At 49.0% G+C, this 25302-nt stretch overlaps 1 protein-coding gene across 2 annotated transcripts in view; it reads right to left on the bottom strand.

The window, feature by feature from the left end:
* The window catches only part of LOC146785315 (alpha-1,4-N-acetylglucosaminyltransferase-like), a 273866-nt gene that overhangs the window by 151793 nt on the left and 96771 nt on the right, over positions 1-25302 (bottom strand). The window contains exon 3 of one of the 2 annotated variants that reach the window (XM_085634294.1): positions 23473-23611. The exons of the other annotated variant lie outside the window; for it this stretch is intronic. Coding sequence (XP_085490420.1) covers positions 23473-23475 — 3 coding nt within the window. The 5' untranslated portion in view covers positions 23476-23611. The remainder of the gene's footprint in view (positions 1-23472; positions 23612-25302) is intronic. 2 annotated transcript variants of the gene reach the window in all.

Raw genomic sequence — 25302 nt, forward strand, 5'->3', positions numbered from 1 at the left:
GGTGTCTTCGTACTTCTTTATGTGATTAGCAAAACTAGAATGTAAACAAAAGTAGACTCTGTCCTCTAATTATTTAATACATTATTGGGTGACAACCTTGCAGTAGAACCTCAACAGCTGTTTACACCAGCTGTCCTGCAATGAGGGTTTTTTCCTGGAAAAAAAATTGTGTTTGGCGTGTCATTTATCCTCAAATATGAGGAACCAGCTGACTCTAGTTCCAGTGCTCTCCAGACAGAAAAGGGAGACTTAAAAAATGTACAGATAAAATTGTCCCCATTGGTTATACCCTGGTCAGCCTCCATATGAGGCAGCTAGTTGATGAAGTTGGTTTATAGTGTTACAGTATCGTCTCCTTGTAAATATCAGTGACTCTTAATCTGTGCCATGCATGACAATACTATGTAAAGGTGTTGTTGAATGTGTGTCTACAAGCACAGTAACATGAATTCCTCCACCCTCAGCCCTGCAGGATTTTCCCTCTTCCCCTCAGGAGAAATCCACAAACACTCCAGCCCAGACATTCCTTCTGGGAAGTTCTGTGGAGAAACCCAGGAACAGTGTCAGGCTCCATGAGGAAGAAACTCTTTATAAGCAATTGTTTTTCGTCAGCCTGCCTCTAGCCTGGAATACACTTCAGGTCAAGCCTCATCTTGGAAACTCCAATGTGGGGTAAAGATAAGGATAATATTATACAAAATTACTTACTGGCTCACACAACATGAGATAAGACATATCTTCTCAGTAGCAGTCTGTTTCTGACCAACTGTTCCCAACCGGATTTATAGGCTGGGGTCTGAGCCAGCAAAATGAAGAGCTCTGCCAGAAAACGCATACTTGGAGGTGGTGGCTGCCCGCATCTCCTGTGGAATGACTATGCCTGCTTGCCTGCATAGAGTACTGTCCCCCCAAAAAAACCTACAAAGATACTCCCGCCTGTGGAAAAAAAGAGAGATACCCCACAAAGATCACATTGCTGATTCACTATTATCGCAACAAAGCCTTGTGAGGTTGCTAATCCTAATCAGCAAGTCAGCCTACAGTACAGAAAGAAACAAACATTTTTTTCCCCCTAGAAAATCTTTCCTCTGCCTGTTTTGGCAATGAGCATGCTCTCTCCTCCTGCTAACCACATTGCCGGTGATCACCTCAGATGAAACCGCTGCCACCATGGAGTCAATCCACTTAGGGGCCCTGTCGGACCCCTGACCCCACCATGCATGCTCCAGAGGACTCCGACCCACCAGCTCCATGCTCACTCCTATTCTAAATGCCTCCACCTCTTCTGTGACCCAGATTCTTGGAAACACAAAACTGTAATTTCATTGCTGAAGAACCCCTCTGCGGACTCTTTAATGCTCTCCAATGACAGACCGGTCTCCCTACAAGCATTTCTGACCAAAGCAATAAAGAAAATCATCAGCAGACACCTCACTGAATTCCTCATAGACAACAAACTCTGACACCACTCAGTCTGGTTTCAGACATAACCACAGCACAGAAACTGCCCTCATCACTGCCATGGATGACAGCCGCATAACTGTGGACAGAGGAGACACAGTGGCCCTCATCCTCCCGGACCTATCTGCAGCATTTGACAAAGTCTCCCACCCCATCCTCATCCAACACCTACAGAACATATGAATCCAAGGTCATTAGCACCCATACATAGTCACACACACCCTAGTCACAAGCAAGCTGGACTACGGGAACACCCTCTATGCTGGGATCAACAAAAACTCACTAGAAGGCTGCAGACCATTCAGAACTCGGCTACCAGAATCATTCTTTTTTTTAAAATATCTTTTTATTATTTAAGGCAGGACGAAAAAACAAATTAAACAGTTCGACCAGTTTGACAGATGTTGAACAGACCAGAATCATTCTTAACATCCCACGCTGAACTCATATCACACCACACATGAAGGAGCTCCAATTGCTACCTATAACAAAGGAGCACAATTCAAACTCCCTACCCACACTTTCAAAGCACTACAAAATACTGTCCCAGCATGTCTCAACAATCACATCTGCTTTCACAAACCTTCCACATTCTTTAGCTTGTCCGGACACCTACTTGTACAAATCTCTCACATACGGAAAACCAGATCCAGCAGCCAAGCCTTCTCTTAGATCGCTCCTGAAGCGTGGAACGACCTGCCGCTACACCTAAGAACCTCCTCCTCACTTCTTGTCTTCTGCAAGTAGCTGAAAACCATGCTTTTTGAGCTGTCCCACTAGACCATGGATGTTCCTTAGACTCACACCTGCACAGCACCAGGACACAGGTGATAGTGTGCTCTACAAATCTGCATAACATAAACGGGTCTGTGCTTGGTGCTGCGTGAGTTTTTTTTAAGACACACTAGTAGTATTCCGATCCTGCAGTCTGTGTAGCCTATTCTTGCAACCCTGGCATGTAGAGGTTGTACAGCTAGCCTGCAGCCCTCAACTCTGATCTTTCCTAATGTGGACATTAATTCCAAAATTCCTATGTGGTAGTTCAAGGGGGGTACCATAAGGCCCATGATCCTTATGAGAAGGTGCTGCCTGTGACTATGAAATCCTGTACCACTGAGGCACCTTCATAGAGTCCAATGCTACACACTTTCAGACCATTACGTACCTCTAGAACTATATGTGGTTCTGGGCTCTCACAACACAATATTGTTTCTATGAGAGGTGTAGACCAACTGAACCAAAGAGCAAGAACCAAACTGCAATCAGTGGAGAGTGAATAAGACGCTACCACTGAAACCATTTTCTGTATTCTCTTTAAAAGGTTAGGGCTTGAGACGTTCACAGGTGATCTTCATCTTTACTGACATTATTCATTAAATATTAACTGTAACTTTACATTGTTATTTATATGTATGTGAGTTTGGACATTGTGGGAGTTTATAAAAAAGTTAAATTAAGACTGTTGTCCCGTAACATTTAGTCAATAATGTTCTTCCTCTTTCCCACTCAGTGTAGTGTCTGTGTTATTGTATGGTAATAATTATTTGGCCTGACTGTAAAAATTGTGAAGTCAAGTTATGTTATAGCGTATTTGTAGAGCATTGCATAGATCCAAAAAGCTTCTTGGTGCTAGAACTGTCCTCACCACCTCAGATCAAACATAGGGCAGAATAAAGAGCAAATAATTAATACTTGTGCCAGGAGAGCTTTCTGAAAAACAAAGTAGTTCCTAATGGAGCAAAGGTAGCTTGTTCCTAAAGAGAGGACCCAAGACAAAGAAGACATGCCCTCCAAAGCCAGCCTGTTTAAATATAGGTACTGGCAGTTGACATATAGAGCCTGAATACAGAACACTTTTTGAGACATACCTTACCAGTCTGTCCCTAAAGATGTTAGGGCCAATATCATAGAAAGGTTTACCTGCATAGCTACAAGAAATACTCAGAACAGTTAGCTACAGAGAGCCAACGAAGGGCCTTGTGGGCTTCTGAGATCCTATTACGTTTTTAAAAATTGTTGACCAGGCAGGCTTCCAAAATTATGGCTCTTTGAAGTTTTGAGAGGAATATGCAGGGGGTTCAAAATTACAGGTGTTAGCATAAATGAATCTGGAAACAACCAGCGTTGACAACTAGTATTTTCAGCTGAGTTGTTCTGAACGGCAGAATTTTTCTATGTTTTATGTGATAATAGCAGGAGGGCACTATTTCATTGATCTGCTCATTAATATTAACATTTTTATTCATCAGAAAGACTACAACATTTCACTACTGAGACATAAAGAGGTGCTTCACTCAAATGTTTTAGCTACAAAGAAGAGTTGCAAGGATTCAAATCCCCAGCAACAAATCGGAGTCTTAAAGGCATTAAGTTTAAAAAAACTACTATTCACCCCTATTTGGGTGGGTGGCAGACATGCTTACAAAATATTTTGAAGACGGGGAGCTGGAGTATCAAACCCACTTTGAGCTGGGTATTATCTGCACAGGAAACCTCTTTGACTCCAAAGGTACAGATGATATTGGTTAGAAGATGAAGATATATACTAAAAAGTAGAGGAGTTGGGAAGGAATCTTGTCAGACCTCAAAGGTGACCTAATTAGATTTGGACTGAAAAGGCATACACCAAAGACTGGCATCCTTCTGAGTAAAAAAATAGAAACCACTCCGGGGCCACTCCTTTAAATTTGATAGCTGCTAATTGGCAAATAAGAATGGAGTGATTTGTTGTATCAAAGCAGGTCTAATAGAATGAGAAGGCTTGGGTGCCTATTGTCCAAAGTCATTCTATATTCACAGATAACTGTGAGTAATACTGTTTCCATGCCCATTCTCAGCCTTTGGTCCATCTGGCTAAAATGTAAAAGGTTGAACTTTGAGGAGCTTTGTAGAACATGTTGTCACATGCTTTTCCTGTGATCTTAACCACTCCTGGAAGCTGAGCAATTGGTTTGTAAACAAATTCTACATGAACGGTCAGATTATATTGTTTAACCCCTTCCATGCTGCGCAAATTCCGCCGCTGTGCTGACGGAATCTTGCGCGGGCGTGGTCATGACGGAACGGTTCCGTCATGAGCACAGCTCAACCGTGGCTCATGACGGAACCGTTCCGTCATGAGCACCGAAGGGGTTAATGGAAGGTTTCACTAGCCCTTTCATCCAATACCTCATTTAAATGGTACATTGACAATAGAAGACAAAGTGCTATAGTTGCGTATATAATTTTAATGGCCAAGACAGGACTACCACTGGAGACCCAGCTTTAAGAGAGATTACCTTCATCTGATCCTCCAAATCAGGAATTGATGGCAAAGCTTTCTGGAAGATTCTGAGCACAACATATTCTTATGGTGAGGAAGAGTGAAATGGACATTTGTTAGAAATGTGCATACTCATGTTTGATTTTTCCTGTAGTATGCTAAGCAAGCCTATCACATAGTGATTGAAATTGTGAGGGTGACACTGAGGCACAATTTGGTTTACTTAATTTTGAGCAAATTGTTTTATGTAGGTTTGGCTTCAGTCAAAATATCTTGACAGAGCACTGGTGTGCGTATATAATAGTAAAATCTTCAATATTATCTGCTGTGTAATACCTTTTTCTTGATGAGGGATATTTGCTGTGGTAATTGTCCACTAATGTTTGCTTTATCTAAGGTCCAGGTGATATATGATTATTCATTGAATATCTACTGATGTGGATACCCAAACACTTTTAATTATCAATTTGCAGATCTGTTTTTTCAGTAGTAGTTTTCATGAGGTTCGATGTTTATTCTCCAGCAGATGAAGTGGAGGTGGATCAGTCAATGGCTCCCACTGTGAAAGCCATGGAGAGATCAGAAGTTCCCATTTCTAAAAATCCACATATAGGTATGGAATTGAGAAGATATTGAAAGGTAAGAATGTTGCTGAGGTTGGCCAAGAAGATGTGAACACAGACTGTGTCTCTCTCAATGTAGGGTAGGCCTGGGCTAAAAATCCGTTCCGCTCGCGGAAATTGCGATAATTTGACATTTTCGCGTTCCGCGGAGAGCGCGAAAATGTCAAAATTTCCGCAATCCGCATTTCACAGGAAAAATTTTTCTTGCTCGCGCTGCAAAATAATACATTCTCGCGTGCGCGCGATCGCCTTACCAGTATCCCCGCGTTCGCCGACAAGTTTTCCCTATCCGGTAGCGTTCTCCACGAGATGTTGGATTGTTGGTAGCCATTTGCGCTGTCTCGCGACAGTTCGCGCCCGCAGTAACGTCATTCGTCGCGCGATCACGTCTTTCTTCTCGCGATCATGCACCGCGAGACAAGTGAAAACAAGATGGCCGCGCCCGCGAGCAACCGCATGGGTAAGTTGGCGAGCCGCGGCCATGCAGAAAATACCGCGAACAGGTGGGAAAAAAACTTCCGCATCTTCACGATATTTCCGCGTGTTTGCGGAGATTTGTAACATTTTCGCGATAATTTGCGAAAGTGAATTTCGCAAATTTCGCCCACCCCTAATGTAGGGCCAACTGCTTCCCAGAGTTTGATTCAGCATTGATCTGCTACTATATCTTTCAATACGTATGTATCTCTACATGATCTAAAACCTGGTTTACTTTACTTATCCTGTCTACCTCTAGGTTTTAATACTTTTCATTTTCTTCTATATCTCGCATATTGCTCTGTTAAAATTTGAAAGTAATGAAAGTTTGGACCCACTGCGCATGTATAGTGATCCAACTTCATTCTTCAGTACTAGGCATTTTTCCCCGTTCATCTCTCCCATTGTACGTTTTTTTTTTAATGATGCATGAACGCCCTAATGGCCTCCATTAATGCAGAGCTTCTCACCTGACTACAGGTGCTACAAAATGCAGCTGTCAGACTTGTATTAAATCTACCCTCCCGATCCCCCTCAACACCAAGTTTGAGAGCTCTCCAATGGCTTCCATCAGGAAACATATATTCTTCAAGATCAGCTGACTGGTCAACAAAACCATTTATGGGCATGGACCACACTATCTTGCAAAAAAACTGATCTGGTACAACCCCACCAGAACCCTTAGGTCCGCCAACAAACATATTCTTATCCTTTTTAAGATCTTTTAAGATCTGTACCGTCAGGAATGGCGGAAGACCTTTTTCATATCTTGCCCCCACCCAGTGGAACTCACTCCCTTTCCATCTACGTATGGAAGCCACCCACAGAAAAGTTTGTAAGACTTTTAAAACCTGGCTGTTCTGATCTCGCCTCTCTCTGTTGGCTCTCTTTGTTCTTTTCCGTCCATGTTCTTGGGTTTCGGCTATCGCTATGCGACCCTCTGTGATATGTGCTATTAATAAAATCCTATAACATAACATATCATATAGTGGCCCACCACTGTTTCCCACTGATTTATTTCTTGAGACAGTGCAAGACAGATTTATGCTTTCTGCAATTGTTCACACAATTAATCTTGAGAGAAAATATTCTTGTGGCCGTCATTAACAAAGACCTCATAATATTAAAAAGTAGGTTTCCTAAGCTTTTGTAAAATACTTCATACTGCAGAAAACAAACCACACATGGTTGGAGTTGCTCTAGCTTGTCCGGGTATGAGAAACAACACTTATATCATGACAAATTGCCTCTCAAAACCTGTAGCACAGATATATAAAAAGCAGCAGCAGAAGGTCAAAGAGCATAAGGCTCACTGTTAGAAATGGGGACTCTACTTGGCAGCGGTATGCACCTTGTCCACGTAGGGACCCTTCCGTCTAGTCAGGGTAAGGGGATTACACTTCTGAAATAACCCCTGCTCACCCCCCTTGGTAGCTTAGCACAGGCAGTCAGGCTTATCGCAGAGGCAATGTATAAAGCATTTGCACATAACACACTGTAATACAGTGAAAACACTACAAAAGGACACCACACCAGTTTAAAAAACAATCCAGGGGGCGTGGCTTGCTAAGCCAAGATGGTGGACGCACTTTAAGAGTGCTCCGGGACCCCTCCGCCATCCGCCCGATATCCGTACCTGAACCGAGCCATCCAGCGGTGTAGTTTGCTGTGCACGCTACAGACCAGCCCTGCCTGCATCCCTGGGACTCCCGAGACTTTGCTGAGCCGTCCCGCTGCCGACGTTCGGGGCATCGCGCCTCGCTCGCAAAATGGCGGCGCCCCTGCGGTGACTGTGGCACTGGATGCCCCTGAGGTGCCCTCCCTGGATCCGATAGTGCTGCTGTGGTGGGGGGTGCACCCTGACCGCGTGTCCTGTGGTGCAGCGGCTGCCGGCCCGACGGACACTTTCCACCGCCGCCTGGTGTTCCTTGGTCGCTGCTGGCGGAGACGGACCTGCGGGGGAGGAGCCTCGGCGGCCCGGCTCTGACTTGCGGCTGGAGGCCCTCCCGGCTGCGCTGTGGCGGCATCGGCTGCCATATCGGGCGGCGCGGGGGCGAGTAAGAGGCCGCGCTCCGACTCTGGCAGGGAGATTGGCGAAGGACTCCGGGGCTGCAGTTCCGGTGCCTGAAGAGCGGATTGCTCGCTCGCAAAATGGTGGGCCTTTGCGGCGCTGGGTGCTCCTGAGCGTACTGCTGTGGTGAGGGGCTCGCCCTGACTGCGTATTCGGCGGAGAGGTGGCGGCTGGCCCGACGAGCTTTCTCCCTCGCCGCCTGGTGCCCTGTGGTCCTTAATGGTGGGACTGGCCCTGTGAAGGTGCAGCCTCGGCGGCCTGGCTCTGAACCGCGGCCGGAGGCCCTCCCGGCGGCGCTGCGGCGGACTCGGCTGTCATACCGGACAGCGTGGCCGCGAGAGAGAGAGGTCGCACTCCCACTTTGGCGTGGAGAACAGAGGAAGATTCCGGGGCCGCAGCTCCGGTGCCTATTGAGTGGGTGAGCCCTGACGGAGGTTTGGGACGGCTCTTGGCGGCTGCATGCTGTGCCCGCGGGACTCCTGAGGCCCCGAGACACCGCCGATCCGAGGAGGGAGGCGCGCACCTGACTGAGTGGCCCCGTGGGGCCGGGCTTGGATTCCTTCCCTGTGGTGGCCGAGAACTGATGCGGACGGCGTGTAGCACCCACAACAGGTACTGGCGTCGGCGGTGGGCGGCGGGGGCTCATCACCACACGAGGATCCGTGTGCTCCCCTTCCCCGTCGCCGCCCGGGCAGAGAAGGGATCCATATTTCCTCCCCCCTCCTAGGGGGGGGCTCTATTGCAGACCGCGGCGGGGAGCGCCGCTGTGGGGGCTTAATTGGACACAGGCCCGGTGCCTGAGATACCGGTGGGACTAAACCACGCTGGGTCACCTTTACGCGGGGCTGCGGCACCACCGGTGGTCTCTTGGCCCGTCGCAGCGGGAGGAGGGCACCGCTCCCGCCCCTCGAATCCGCACCAGCTGGCTGTTGGGACACTGGGACGGCGAGCTACACAGCGCCTGGGCACCGGCGCACGCGCCCCGAGGGCGGTCATGGGCAAGGAGAGGGGTGCTAAGTCGGCGGCTGCGCCCCACCAGACCAAGATTGATCGCTTCACGACCTCCGACCCCCCGGGTGTTGGGGGGGAGGCGGCACCGACCCCCGGCGCGGACCTTGCCGCCATTCTGCAGGCCATCACCGACTCCCGCACGTCCTTGGAGGGGATGGTCGGGGAGGTGAAGGTGGACGTGGCGCTCCTTCGACAAGATCTTCGCAACGCCACGGCCCGCATCACCGAGACGGAGTCCCGCATTTCGACCGCAGAGGACGACATCCGGCAGCTCCAAGATCAGGTCCGGGAGCTCACGACCCATTCCAAGGAACTGCACCGGCGGGCAGAGGATGCCGAAAACCGGGCCCGCCGCAACAACCTCCGCTTGGTGGGCTTTCCGGAGGGGGTCGAATCTGGCCGCACCGACGACTTTCTAGAGAAGTGGTTTAAATCCTGGATGCCGGCGGCCAGCCTGTCCACCTGGTTTGTGGTGGAACGAGCGCACCGGTCGTTGGCCGCCAAGCCCCCGGTGAGGGCCCCACCGCGCCCCTTCATCCTGCGGATCCTCAACTTCAGAGACAGAGACGCTATTCTGAAGGAGGCGCGAGCGCAGTCTCCCCTGTCCTTCAATAACCACACCATCATGGTTTTCCCCGACTACACCCGGGAGGTTCAGGAACAACGCCGCTCATACCTGGAGGTGAAACATAAGATGCGCTCCTTGGGTCTTCGATACCAACTTCAATTCCCGGCCCGCCTCCGCGTGGTCTTTCAGGATAAGACCCTGTTTTTCGACACTCCCCGGGCGGCCTGGACTTGGCTCACTGAGGAGCGACCTCTGCGCCAATCTGGGCGGGCGTCCCCGGCTCGGAGGCCTTCGGACCTGGACACAACCAGACCTCCTCGCCCGCGCCGCAGGAGACGCACACAGTCCCGGCGGCCCCGGGGGGGGTTGGCAGCTGGACCTCGCTCCACGAGCGTGTCGGGCAGGAGGCCAAGGGACTCGTTGGCCTCATCCGGGACATCCTCTCGGGCGGCCGGGGGCCTCCGGAGCCGGTCGCCGCGCCCGCCGGACCCGTCCCTGACCCCCCTCATCGCGCCTGTGGACCTTTCTGATCTCTCCCGCAGCCTGACCATTTGACTCTGGGTGGTCTTCTGTCTTGGCAGCAGCTCTGGCGGCCCGGCCCCACGGCTGAGGCCTCCATCACGGTCCTGGACTCAGCGGATCTCCGCTCATGGGTGGTAGTTTAGGCCGGAACTCTTGCATCCGTACTTCTGGAGGGGTCCACCACGCTCTTGACACCCGAGCGTTTCGCTTGGGGCTTTTGTAATAGTTGTTGGAGTTAGGGCGACAGATGCTTCAGTTCTCGAAGTGTAGGGTGGGGGGTTGGGGGTTGGGGGGTGGGTTTTGTTGGATGTTTTGTTGGATGTTCCTCCTAGGGAGGGTGGTCCTCTTCGTTTGTGTCTGGTTTTTCCTGGGTGCGCCACATTGCTGCTTCCCGCGAACGTTACTGCGGGGCTCCGCGCTTGCTCACACACACGGCCAGCTGCTGCCCGCTCCCGTCTTGGGGCCCCTTGGCTTCCTCCCGCAGGCGTCACTGCTGCGCTCAGCGCTGACTCACACACACGGTCCGCTGTCACCCGCTCCTGGCCTGGCACCCCTGGCCCCCCATTGCCTGTCCCCTGCTTTCCCCATGGGTCCTGGTCCCTGCGCGCCGGTGCGGCATGATGTCCTCCTGGCTCCCCTGGGGTGGCTCCGACCCTGCGGCGTCCCAGTGCGCCCGTTGTATCTATGGTTGACGTAGCCCCCAGGGCGCAGCTGCGTATCCTGTCCTGGAATGTGAACGGCCTGCTGGATAGGCTTAAGCGCACGGCGGTCCTTAAGTATGCTCAGCGCGTTGGGGCCGACGTCCTCCTCCTTCAGGAGACCCATCTCCTTGGGGAAAAATGCCCTTTCTTGGCACGTTACGGGTACGACCGGGTGTGGCACTCGGGGTTTTCCCGCGGTTCCCGCGGGGTGGCGGTCCTGCTGCGTCGTTCCTTCCCCTTCGTCCTTCAGAAGGTGGCCCGTGCGCCCCAGGGAATCGGGATTGCGATTTGTGGTACAATGGAGGGTCGCCCGGTCAGCTTCCTTTCGCTCTATGTGCCCTCTTCAGGATTGTCGCAGGCCTTGTCCCACGCTGCCTCGTTGCTGGACTCTCTCCCCGTGGGCGCTACCGTCCTTGGGGGCGACTTTAACGCGGTCCTGGCCCCACAGCTGGATTCGTCGGGACCGATTTCGGACTCCCGCGCCGCGCGGGCGAGACAACTGGCGGGATGGGCGGAGGCCCAGGGCCTCTGCGACGCCTGGAGGCTCTGGCATCCTCACGATCGTCAATACACCCACACTTCAGCCGCTCACCACTCTCACGCCCGTATTGACATGATTTTTGTCCCTCCCGCCGAGTGCGGAAGCGTCCAGGATGCCCGCATCCTCCCCAGGGGCATTTCAGATCACTCACCAGTCCTCCTGGGTCTGGGCCTCCGCCCCACGCGGCTCGGCCGGTGTGGAGGTTCAGCGCCTGGTTCCTCCAGGACAAGACATTGCGCGAGGCGGTTGGCACTGAGCTTACTCATTATTACGGTGCCAATGAGGGCTCCGTTTCGTCGGCGGGCACCCTCTGGGAGGCTTGCAAGGCAACCATCAGGGGGGCGGCCAAGGCACATGTGGTGCGGCATCGCCAGACACAGCTGCGGCAGCTCACTGCTTGCGAAGCCCGGGCGCTGCGGCTGGAACAGTCGCTCTCCAAGCACGACGACCCGGCAGTGGACCGTCAGTTGCGGCTCCTTCGTCAGGAGATTTGTCAGCGGTCCCTCGAGGCGGCCAAGCTTCTTTAGCAGTCCTCGGTAGCGAGGGTGTATGGCTGGGGGGACAAGAACGGCGCACTGTTGCACCGCCTGGCCACTTACCCCAGGGCGTCGCGCATCATTCTGGCGATCACCGACTCATCGGGGGTGCTCCAGTCTTCCTCCGTGTCGATGGCAACGGCATTCGCCCAGTTCTATTCTCAGCTCTACCGAGCGCGTGCGCCGGACCTTTCTCTGGACGCCCTGCTCGCGCCCGGGACCGCCTGCCTGGCCCGGCTTCGGCCGGACGAAATGGAGAGCCTGGAGGTCCCCATCTCTGTCGAAGAAATCGGGGAGGCAATCGGGCGTATGTCAGCGGGGAAGACACCGGGCCCGGACGGCTTTCCTCAAGAATTCTTTGCGGCCTATAGGGACACCCTGGTCCCGCGGCTGAGAGCTCACTATGCGGAGGCGCTGGAGAGGGGTTCCTTCCCCCCGGAGTCTGACCTGGCCACGATTGTGGTTTTGCCCAAATCCACGCCGCCGTCCACCGATAGAGCTGCATACCGCCCAATTTCGCTCATCAACACCGATGTGAAGCTCTATGCGGCGGTCTTGGCCCAGCGGCTTAGGCCCCTGTTGTCTACCTTGGTCCACCCAGACCAATGTGGCTTCATGCCCGCTCGGGGTACGCGCCACTGTCTGCGCCGTCTCCACGTGGCCTTGGCTCACCGCCATCGTCTGACCCCGTACCTCGCTTTACTCCTCGTCGACTTCGAAAAGGCTTTCGATTCGGTGGGGTGGGTCTACCTCTTCGACGTCCTGTCCCGCATAGGCTTTGGCCCTCGGTTCGTGGGGATGGTGCGGGTCCTCTATGCCCGTCCCCGTGCCAGAGTATTGGTTAATGGTGCATTGTCACGGCCTTTTCGGATCGGCCGGGGGACGAGGCAGGGTTGCCCACTGTCGCCCCTTCTCTTCGCTCTGGCGATGGAACCTTGGGCCGCCCTGATTAGATCTGACCCCCTCCTTCGGGGGTGGGATTGTCCTGGCTTGGAACCCGACAAAATTGCCCTCTATGCGGATGATCTCCTACTGTACCTTGGGGACCCAGCGCGCTCCGGACCGCGCGCACTATCCATTCTGAGCCGTTTCGGCCGGGCATCGGGTCTCTCCCTCAACCCGCGGAAGTCGATCCTGGTTCCGTTGCACCCCTCCAGGGAATGCTTTGACTGGCAGGAGACCATCCCTCTGCGCCGCCTATCATTTCAGTACCTGGGCATCTGGGTCTCCCTCCTCCCGGAGCTGAGCTGGGCGCTCAATGTCGCCCCCCTGGTCAAGAGAGCCAAGGTCGACCTGGCGCGATGGCAACAGCTGCCCCTTAACCCGCTAGGGAGGATCGCCCTCTACAAAATGATGATCCTTCCCCGGTTTCTGTACGTATTGCAAAACGCCCCCCTCTCCTTTCCGCGACCGTGGTTCCGCGAATTAGACGGGATGGCGACGAGATTTCTCTGGGGCGAGGGGAGGCGGCGGCTGGCTCTGTCGACGTGCCGCATACCCACCTTTGACGGGGGCCTGGGCATGTCTGATCTTTACCTCTACTACATGGCCACCCGCCTCCTGGTCATTCACGACTGGTTTGGAGGGGGTTGGTCCGACCCGGCCTACAGGGTGGAACTTAACGGCTTGGGCTTCGCCGCCATCCAAGATCGCCTGTACGGCGCCCCCATCCCTGCTTCTTGCCCGGACATCACCAAGGCTGTATTCCTGTCCTGGCGCGAAGCGCTCCGCCTCACCCGATGGACGGGACGGTTGACCCGGGTCACCCCCTTGTGGCACGGGGCGTGGTTGCGGGAGGTCACGAAGCTGGAAGGCTTCAAATCATGGGACCTCATCGGCATTTCCCAACTGGGGGACATCTGGCGGGGAGGGCGGATGTGTTCCTTTTCAGAGCTGCAGGCGCGTTTTTCCCTTCACTCCTCTCAATTTTATAGATACCTCCAGCTGCGCCACGCCATACGCACCTACACCCCACTGGACATCCGGCTGCCAGACCACAGCCCCCCGGAGGCTCAGGTCCTGCTGGGCAACCTGGTGAGGGGGGGCATTTCCAGGATTTACCGTTCCCTCGTCAATTGCACCCCTACATCCCTTGCGGGTCTTAAGGAGCGCTGGGAGGGGTGGGTGGGTCCCCTGGATGAGGCCGACTGGCAGGACGCCCTTATGGCCCCCCGCTTGGTGACGGCCTCCGCTAAGCTACGACTCATCCAAATTTACTATCTCCATGCGGCATACCTCACACCGGCTCGCCTTCACCGTGCGGGCCTCTCTGGGGACGCGGCCTGCCCCCGCTGTGGTTCCGAGCCGGCGGACTTCCTGCACATGGTGTGGTCCTGCCCGGCCCTGGAGGGGTTCTGGAGAGGCATTGAAACCGAGCTTACGGAGGTCCTGGGGTGGGAGGTGCCACATGACCCCCGACACTCGCTGCTGGGCATCACAGATGGCTTAGATGGCACACGTTCAGAACAGCTGTTTCTCATGACGGCCTTGATGGTGGCCAAGCACGACATTGCAGCGGCATGGAAGCAGCCGTTGCCGCCGAGTGTGGCTAAGTGGGGAGCTGGGGTGGACTGGTGCGCGGCGCAAGAGTGGACTCTCTATCGGGCACGAGGATGCCCCAAGAAATACCGGAAAGTTTGGGGGAAATGGCTAGGCAACATACTTTAGTAGGGTGGTTCGGGGGGTGGGGGGGGGCTTCTGGGGGCGGGGGGGACCGGGGGGTGCTTCCTAATGTATTGCTGTGTGGTAATGCTTCGGAATACCAGACTGTTTCTGTTGTTGTACCGTTTAAAACAATAAAAACTTGTTTATCAAAAAAAAAAAAACAATCCAGTATTTATGTGTGTAAAACAAGACCAAAACAATAAACATCCAACATACAGTATTCTAAATACCAATATGGCAAGTAGCCCTTGCCATTTATTGCGTCTCAGTCATTAAGAAAAACCTGCCTGACACAGACTTCCCTACGCTACTCAACAAGGCAAATTGGACTGGTTAAGTAATTTAAACATTAACCTTCATTTGATTTTAATTAATGAATTGTTATGTGGGAGAAAAGAGTAAACCTAGATTTATTTCACCTTGAAAAAAATGGGAGCTTCTCATCTAAATCAAAAGCTTCAATTCTTTCCAGGGGGTGTTCCTGCAGGAACCAGAAGGAGGCTTGGGATACCTACACACCTGCACGTACCATACCGTGTACTCCCTGGCAGCTTCATCTATGGCACTCGCGAGTGACTGACTATTTCTGATCCTTGCTTTACAGATCCAGCATATCATGCCCTTGTTCTGTTCACAGAAGATGAGCTGAGATTTCTTGGACAGCACCGTACATTATAGAGCCCCTTCTGAAAAACGAAATAAGCGCGAACAGCTGCAGACTTTAAAACCATCCTGACTAAAGTCAGACAGTGACTACAGGCCCCAAACACAGGCGGAGAGCGCAGGCAAGGTTTGTTTATTTTGATGTAAGATCCCCCTTCGTCGAGCACCTCCCGGACAGAGGCACTTGGCTGCCAGTGCTGGAAGCGGGTGGGGCAGCGGGACTGCTTACTTCCATGAAAACCTCCTGCCTGCAGATCGAAATTCCTTTCTATACTTGAGAACAGGGGCGTTGTCACCCCCCTCCCACACACACACACACACACACCCTTTAGCAGCTACAGCGTGGGTGGAATTCTTGAAGGGCTTCTTTTGTCTTAAACTTGACAAAGACATGATGGGTGAAAGAAAAGACAGACGTAGGTGTGTGAGTAAGAGGGTGGATTCGCGAGTTAAAGGGTGGATGGGTAGATGGATGAAGGGATGAGTTGAAGGATGGATGAGTGAAACAATGGATGCATGGATTAGTGAAAGGAAAGGTGGATAAGGGGGTGGATGATGGATGGATGAGGTAAATAATAGATGGATGAATGAAAGGGAAGGTGATGGGATGGATGAGTGAAAGCATGGATGGATGATGGGAAAGGATGGCTAGATGAGTGAAAGGGTCAGTAAATGGATGATTGAAAGGGTGGATGGATGAATGAATGAATGAAAAGATGGAGCTGTGGCGTAGTGGACCCCCAACTGTAGCAGCTACAACAGTGTGGAGTACCTGATGGGACTCTTCTGTCTGTAACGTTTTAGACCAAGTTAAATGAGAGAGTGAAAGGAAGGATACATGGATGAGTGACGGAAAGGGTGAATTGATGAGTGAGTGAAAGGGATGGTGGCGAGATGAATAAAAGGATGATGAGTGAGTGAGTGAAAGAATAGGTGGAAGGATGAGCGAAAGGGAAGGTGGATGGGTGATGAAAGGATGGATAGATGAGTGAAAGTTTGGATGGATGAGAGAAAGGATGGATGAGTGAGTGAGTGAGTGAGTGAGTGAGTGAGTGAGTGAGTGAAAGGATGGGTGACTGGGGTGAAAGGGAGGGTGGATGGATGGGGTGAGTGAAAGTGAGGATAGGTATATGGAAGGAGTGAAAGGACAGATGGAGTGAAAGGGTGGATGGCGAAAGGATGGCGAAAGGATGGATGAGTGAAAGTGTTGATGAGTGAAATAATGGGTGGTTGAGTGAAAGGAAGGGTGACTGATAGACAGATGAAAGGGTGGATGGAGAAATGAGTGAAGGAATGGATGAGTGAAGGGCAAGTTGGATGGATGAAAAGGTGGATAGATAGATGAGTAAGAATGGATGGATAAGTGAAAGAGAAGATGAATGGATTGACAGATGAGTGAAAAAGTTGATGGATGAGTGAGTGGGTGGATGAATGGATGAGTGAAAGGGTAAATGGATGGGTGGAAGAGTAGAAGGATAAGTGAAAGAATGGATGGTTGAGTCAAAGGGTGGATGAATAGATGGATGGATGAGTGAAAGGATGGATGGATAGTTGGCACAATGAAAAGGTTTGGAGATGGATGTATAGGTGTGGGTATGGATGGGATGACTGATGGAACCGTGAAAGATTGTATGATAGATGAAAGAAAGAATAGATGACAGAATGTAAAGGTGAAATTGTGGATATCAGCAGGTGGATGGAAGGATGAATGGATTGATGCTTAGATGGAAGAGACTAGAGAGCTCTTCTGGGGAGGGTGACGATGAGTTGCTTCATTTGTTTGGTGCCATAAGGGCTTTGGTTATAAGTGGGGGTGCTTTAATTTTCTGGCTACTCCCTTGCTTGAGAGTAAGCCATGATCTCAACACTTGACATCTGTCCTTGCCTCCAGGACCATTGCCTTAAGTCGGCCCCGGGTGAAGGCGGACAATTTCTAGATCAGCCTATGGGGCGGTGGGTCTGACTCCTTTATAAAACGGTTTTAGCAAAGCCATGCATCCTAGATGTATCAAACCGTCGAAAGATCTCCAGATCAAAGACAGGCTAGGCTGTATGGAGCTCGAAAAGGCGTAGTATTTCTCCGAGGCCACCCTGCCACTGCTGATCTTTTAGAGGAACAATACACTCCTGGCCTCTAAGATTGACGTCTCCACCGCTCTACCGGATTATCATGTGAACTGTGCCCGTCTGACACGTGACTGCCTTTACCCATGCCCTGTGGCCTTTCAGAAGCACCGAGGCCGCAGTCACTGGTGCAGGCAGCCCATGGACTTAATGTGCTGCTAAGGCGGGCACGGTAAGGTAAAATAAAGCTGCTGCCTGTCCCCTACCTGTCTGACTCTGGTCAATCAGACCCTACAGTGGAGCCTTCTTACAAAACAGCACCAGACAAGGGGACGCCCCCCCCACACCCCCCACAGTCTGGATCCACGTGGGGGACTGTCTACCACGTCCAGAATTGGTAATGACGGAGCCTTGGATTGATTATCTGCTTCGTCGATAAGGCACCGGAGTTAAGTTATTATTCACTGCAGTGTGTAAACATTAAAATAAGTGAGACAGCACACTCTACTAGCACAGCGCGATCGATCAATGCTGTGCAGCTGAGCTCCTAGAGACGCCTCCTGCAGTGGTCAGTAGCGCTATAATGATGTGACTAATGCATTTTAGTGCGGTGATGAGGACACCAGCACTAAAGGGCATCAGTCTAATCCCTGATGCGTGGTGCTTGGCAGGGCAGTGATGGAACCTTAACTTCACCCTTTGTTTTGGGCCAACTGGACTTTGAAATAAGAAAACACCCTTCCCACCTGCATGTTGCTGCTCAGAACTAAAGCAGACACGTGTAGGCTCTGCTGAAAGTTTCCCGTGTCTGAAACCTGCACTGGGACAAATTCAGAATATTTTATTGGGGGCCAACTTCTTGGCTGGGTGCACGGCGTCCACCCTTTGAAAACAGTGGGTGGACGCCATCTACCCTCATGTAAACCGACTTGTGCTATGCACAGAACCATTCTATACCCCAGATAGGGGGTCTTACAAAAGAAAAACACATTTAGAATGAGAATAGGCCCATCCTTAAGGGACGGAGTACATATGTTGTTTGTTTAACTGGTACGCTTAACTATATGTTCCAAAACAAAACTCCAGATCTGTCTGTAACTTTTTAGACCAAGTTAAATGAGAGAGTGAAAGGAAGGATGCATGGATGAGTGACGGAAAGGGTGGATTGATGAGTGAGTGAAAGGGATGGTGGAGATATGAATAAAAGGATGATGAGTGAGTGAGTGAAAGAATAGGTGGAAGGATGAGCGAAAGGGAAGGTGGATGGGTGATGAAAGGATGGATAGATGAGTGAAAGTGTGGATGGATTAGAGAAAGGATGGATGGGTGAGTGAGTGAGTGAAAGGATGGGTGACTGGGGTGAAAGGGAGGGTGGATGGATGGGATGAGTGAAAGTGAGGATAGGTATATGGAAGGAGTGAAAGGACAGAATTATTTTAAAAATAAATCTGCCAAATACGGAGTTGCAAACCTGTAACTTTCAGTAAATGTAAAAATATCCAAAAGTTGTAATTTAAACCTGTGAACGATGCAGGCCTTCAGGAAAACTCACAGAATATATTTGTGAATTCTATTTTCACAGGAGCAAGTATACATTTGTATATATGTCGATGAGAACATCTGCTGTATAATTGGATTTGCACATTTCTACACAAGGAAAATATGTTTCTAATGGAGAAACCCCTTCTGCTACAACCAAGCTTCTTATCACTAACACTCTTCTAAACTGTTCTTCCTGCCCTTGGTTAGAGTAAATGTCTAACTTGTTCCAAGAAGGGACAGAAGTGGAGATTGTAAACATCGATTAATGTTTAAATTTATGAGTGTTCACAACCTTTCCAGACCAAGAATGCCTAAACCCTGCCCTTTGAATAGATTTACTTATTCATACGAAAACCTTTGAGTGACTAAATCCTTTTATGACTGTGAAAACACCTTTTGTGAGTTCCAAAGAGAATTTGCACTCATAAGACCTATTGCAAACCTCCCATGCACCAACACTGGCTCTAAATGGATTCTGACCAGGACGACCTGCCCCCAACCTCCAAACTCTCAGACCCCGCTATTTAACTGAGCTGTGTGCAGGAAACCTGTCATCTGTTAATAAGAAATAGTATGTATTGAACTGCAGTGCTACACATATGAGTAGAGCAAGACAGATATGCTGTTTTCTGCAAGAACCACAAACAAGAAACAGTACAAACCTAGCTCAATTATGTGAACCTTGATAAATCTGATGACGCGTTTATGCATTTTTACTCCAAGTGGTCATTATTAATGGTCTGTTGTACAATTAATTTACACTTGAATTCACAGGTGTACATTGACAGAAAGCGAATGCAGTTGAAACAGTTTTGCTATGACCTGTTAAAGCGTGTTTTCCTGGCTTATGCTAATCAGGCATCAAAGCCTTCTTTTCTAAAATGCAATAGCATCATTAGGTCGAGCCTGAGCCAGTGCACAAGCACTGCTCTGGCGATGATCGGTTGTAGTACATTACAGGGAGAAGCCCTGCACACTCCCCCACCCATATTTTTCATTGGCTTGTGTCTTTTTCCTTAGTAAATGCTGGCTTCTGATTCCTAAATAGGCTTGTTAGTCCCTCCTTAGTACGGCCTTGTCTTCATTTGCAACCTCCCATAGCTACTTGCCCCTTTACTTCATTGTTACACGGTACGTGTACTATTTTCTTTATTGAGTTTCTCATACATTAGGCATGATGACTTGCTTTGCTTACATACAGTGGCCCATGCCCGCTTTCACTTTCGATGCAGCTGACACAATGGTGGCCGTTTATTTGCAATGCCACAGACAGAGCCAGAATGGCCATAGCGGACACCGGGCGTTTCCCCGGTGGGCCGCAAGGGTGGGGGCTGATCTTTGGCCCCTGGGTGGGGGGGCGTTTTTGTTACTGGGGGTCGACACTATCGGTCCTATGTAACAAAACCGTCCGAAACTGACTCTAGCAAACAGCTTGGTCGCACCCCACTTTCCCCACCCAGGGGCCGGCCGAGCAGTTTGCCAGGGCTGATTTGGGGTCCCATTTTGGCCTGGCCATAGGTCTCGTATTTAAATGCGAGACCTATCGCATTGCAAATATTTTTGGGGAAGGAGCCCAAGCTGAACTTTGAACTAATGTTGGGGGAGAACTAACATACTATGAACGCAGAGTAACAAATTCCTTTCTACTGTAAAGAGACCCAGATGTGTACGGAGTACAGGTGCTGTGCAGCACTGAAAAATGTGGGATACACACCTTAGAAAGATGGGTGGAGTGATGCTATTAGCCAAGTGCTAAGGAAGTGGAGGGCAAAGACGGAGTGTAATAAAAGGGGAAGTGGGCTGTGGGGTACCAGTAGAGTGGCAGAGGAAGAGAGGAATGGCTGAGAGGGTCAGGAAGGCGAGGGCTGGTCGATGTCTCAAGAGAGGGTGCACAGGGTTTGTGTGAAAGCTAAAGTGAATGTGAGGGTAAAGGTGCCGGAGGGGTCGGCAGCTGTTGTAGAGAGGGATGGGGGTAGCATTAGTGAAAGGACAGGTTGCTGAAGCACCAGATACCCCAGGACCAGCCATGAGTGTGCACATTGTCCAGACCAGCGTTAGCACCGTGACGGTGTCAGAGGACTCCGGCACCATAGACAGGGGCTAACTGCAGACAGTGCAGGTGATGCTCAAAGTGGTCCAGATGGTAAGTGCTCCCCCCTATTCTCTACCCCACCCCCGGACCGGAGGTTGACGCTCTTTCTGTTTTAACTTATGGGAGACGTTTCGGACAAGGAAACAGGCCAGACTCTGCAGCATCATAGTATCGTTTTCCATAGCACCGTTAATCAGCCCGGAAGCAACTTTAGAGCGCTATGTTGATTTACAAAGCGCCATTTTATAATTTGAAAACTGTATATTTTTTTTTATTTGCCGTCAAGTGCGCTGGGAGGCTGTAAATGTACAGAAATGCCAATAACAGTAGCAGAGAGTGGTTTTATAATGCCTAAAAGCAAAACTACTACTACCAGACTGCAATAGGGATACTATATTCTTCTCTCAAAGGACACAAGGTCACGTGACATCTTTCATAGCTATAACATGTTAGCCTTAAACGTGAAATTACATCTACAACTTGTTAGAACTCTACAGAATACATCTGGAAAAATATGCATTAGTCAAGCTTTATTAATGCTGATGCATTTAGAAGTTACGTGCAGTCAGGGCTTTAATTGGGATGAAAAAACTGTGGGGTCTCTCAAAGGGGCGTGACCGATGTAATTAAGGGTGTTGCTAAAAAGCACATAAGCTGAAAATCTATGCGTAGCTTAGTGTACCACCTGACTGGTATTTTGCTACTTCTGTCATTACATTCAGATATATAATACGGCAAGTAACATTATACTTACAACACACCAGTACTATTGGCATTGTGAATGGTTGTTAGTTGCATAACATAAATAAGCAATAACCATGGCTTCGTAGTATAGCATATTGAAAATGCTTCAGTTCTAAAATGATGAGACTGTGAAAGAACTATAGCGAGTTTCTTTGAAGTTACATCAAAAACAGTGAAGGGTAGTACTGCTTCAGAGTTAATATTTCTGTTTTCATCCTGAAGGTGAGGGCAAAAATAGAGAGCCCGATAGGGACCTGTCTCAGCACCTGCTTTTTAGTCAGCAGCAGCAAGATTCAGCCCAATTAAAGCCCTAACGCGTTAAATGGGGAAGATAAGTGCAGGTACTCATCAAATTAAGTTAAAGGTTGGGGCAAAGGGGCGGAGCTGGGGGCGGGACATGATTATATAAGGACACTACTGCCAACTGTCAAGTATTCATTTTCCATTGTTGATAGTCTCAAATTTCCTATATGTGCAAATTCTTTCTGCACTGTGGGCAAGGCATATATAGACAATTAATAACCTGTCTTCTACTATGACCCTCTCAAATGTGTAAGCCGGCCATTGCATTTAAAGGGACATGTTATGTTTCGACTAAGCTTTTTATGCCACAGGATTTCTAGTGCAAATTTACGAGGTTTAGAACTGTTTATAAAGATCTGCTCAGTGTCATGCCCTTGGCCAAGTACTGTTTGATGTTGGGCTCTCGCAGTTTGATCATGGACCAGCAGTGTTTGATTCTGTGCCGATGTTGTGCGTTAAGCAAGGGATGTATGATCTTGCGCTGGTGTTGAATAAAATTGGGCCAGTGAGAGGCAAGAGGGAGCCACACTATGTTGGACTGACTCAGTGCTTTGAGACCTTGACTCAGTCATGCATGATTTTGACTGTTCTTTTAGTCTCCAGTGTGTGATCTTGGTTAAGCTCTACGTGATGTTGATTCAGCATCGCCTGATCTTGGGCCATCAACTAGTTGCATTTGGCCAAGGAGTGTCTGATATTGGTTCAGTACTGTGTGACCATAACTCAGTGTGTAATCTTTGGCCAGTAATGTGTGTTCTTGGCTCAGTACTGTGTGATCTTAAGCCATCCTGGCCTGATCGTGAGCCATTGCTGTGATATAGGCCAGTACTGGATGATATCTGGTCCAGTCCTGTGGGGTGTTGGCTCAGTCCTGTCTGATCTTGGCTCAGTCATATCAGATCTCTGCCCAGTGCTTTTCTCCCCATAGAGGCACAGCCAGTGCTTTAAATGGGCCGCTACTGTCCGGTACTGAGTACCGGTACTTTTTTATTTTGACCAAGAGAGTACCGGCACTTCTCAAGAGAAATGTAATACTTTTAATTAGAGAGTACCTGCACTTCTATTTTTCAATTTTAAGCACTGGGAACAGCCTATGAAAAGATAAGGGTTTGCTTACAGAAAGCAGCACTACATTCCTAATGGCAAAACTAATGATGTAGGTGGGAGGTTGTTAGCTTCAAATTATATTTTAACGTTCTCATAACTTTCTCTTCCTTCTGATGAAAGCTAACTGGAAAATAAAATTATTGAAACTTGTCATTTCTAAAACTATCCTTAAGTATACCCTCAATATTGCCATGTATGCAATAGGATCTGTTGTTGTGAGGTGTCATGTTCCTTCCACCTACGGTTACTACCATGGAGGGGGTGACAGGGGCAGTCCCTACAGAACAGCTTCAACGTACACACTCACACATAACTGCTCTGCCAAAATGTTTAATTTTCACTAGGTAATACCTGTGCACTAGATAATATCTATTACAAGGCCTGCTCCTTGTGATATTGCTACAACACTGTGTGACTTTGGCCTAACTCTGTGTATTTAGATGGACTGGGCCAACACGGTGTATTGACATTGGTACTTTTAATACATCAACATTATGTACAGGGAATTGTTTTTACAAACCATTAAATTCTGAGAAGCGCCGCGTTGATAATGTGTACAACTCCGGTCTGTTTGAAGAGAGCCTTTGTTCTTTTATGGTTAATTCCAAGTGAAGAGTTATTGTAATTTCTGTTTGTGACAGTTCCTATCCAGTGACATTCTGTAGACAATATATATAAATGTGAATTATTTGAGGCCCTCATTGTATACCAAGCATAGATAGTGTGATAAAAGAAGTTATTTTTGCACCAGATGTAGAATCATATGTATCCTCACGACAGAAAAGCATTCGAGTTAGCCAGATGCACTGATTGTATCAGAGATTGTTATGATCTTACAACATAACTGACATTATAATGAGTTGGTTTATTAAAATTGACTAAAAATGCATCTCTGGTTCTCTGAATTTAAAAGCACCCTGCAGGGGTCGACCAAAATGTTCCAAGAGGATGTAGCTAGACACTGAATAATGTGAGAAAGACTGCCTTTCAGGGCCCAACCCTTCAATGCAGAGTGTAGTGGAGAATGGTTTTACTTTAGATATGCTATAGAGGGTTGTGAAGACCTTCTGGGAAGAGGCCCCAACCCAGAAGAGAAGGAGCCTCTTAACCTTGAGTGCAGCCACGCCCTCCCAGCAGCAGCACCATTGAGTTAAGGGTGAGCCACCTCCATGCATCTAGTGAAAGACTTCAGAATAGCAAAAATAGTGAGTTAAGCAGTTTCAGCCCATACCAAAACACATGATAAATGTATTAACATAAGCTGGTAAACTCCTTACAAAAAATGAAATGAAGGCCAAATAATATGTTATGCTTTAGTTTCTGCGTTTTGTGATATTTGCAGCTTCAGTTCCTATTTGTTTGTATTAGGCACAACCGTCATACATTATCTTGCTCATGAGTGCACACGCATACACAGGCACAAGAACAAGCAGACATGCGCACACAAAGCATTCCTCACATTTTTAGGTCGAGCCTGGGCAGCACATGCGCTGCTCTGCATGACATGCTGTATTAAGGTATGGATGTGAAGCTCTGCCCACTCTTTTCATTGGCTTGTGTCATTGTCAATTGTAAACTGTGGCTTTCATTTATCTGTTTTTAAAAAAACACATAAATAAAAGGCATTGTCATTCACAATGCTAATAGCTCAAACTCTTATAAATGCAAGACCTATTCCACTGCAAATGCTTGTTTTTAGTCTATGTTTACTTTCTGCTGCACATAGTCAAGCAAGATGTGGTTTTGTTTATTTCTGAATGAAACTGTTCTCCAGCCTACTGTCAACATTTTTCTGAGCACGTTCAGCTTGCGCACATTAAGGCATTAATCCACAATGGTTCACTAATGTTTATGTAACTAGCTTCTTCTGACACCCCGGACGACATTACGTCAGAGGGGCTGAATTAATATTTATTTGATTTGTTGAAAATGTATTTCTTTGCTCACACCACTGGGACTTTGCAGTTCTAATGCTCCTCTATGGAAAAACTGGCTATATAAACCCCTGAACTTGGGAGTGAGTCAGATTTTAGAGTCTCTACTAGAGATGTTGCACGAATTCTTACTAATTTTGCTGCACAATTGAGACTTATACTATTATTGATTTTCTTGGTATTCAGCATTGTTCCTATTAATGAGAACCTTAATGACACAAATTGTATGCATTTCAATGAGATTTGCAGCATCTGCACTTTACTAATTCTGTATAGTACCCTTTTGAATTGTGTCATAAACTGTCATGGTTTTTCTAAATTTTGCTCTAGAACTCACTTTTTGAGTTGATCCTTTCTTTATTTGACTGCATTGTGAACTGCTGTTTTGTACCTTGTCTCTGGGACACATTTCCTCA

This window comes from Triturus cristatus, chromosome 11 (genome assembly GCF_964204655.1).
Source record: "Triturus cristatus chromosome 11, aTriCri1.1, whole genome shotgun sequence".
Lineage (NCBI taxonomy): Eukaryota > Metazoa > Chordata > Amphibia > Caudata > Salamandridae > Triturus > Triturus cristatus.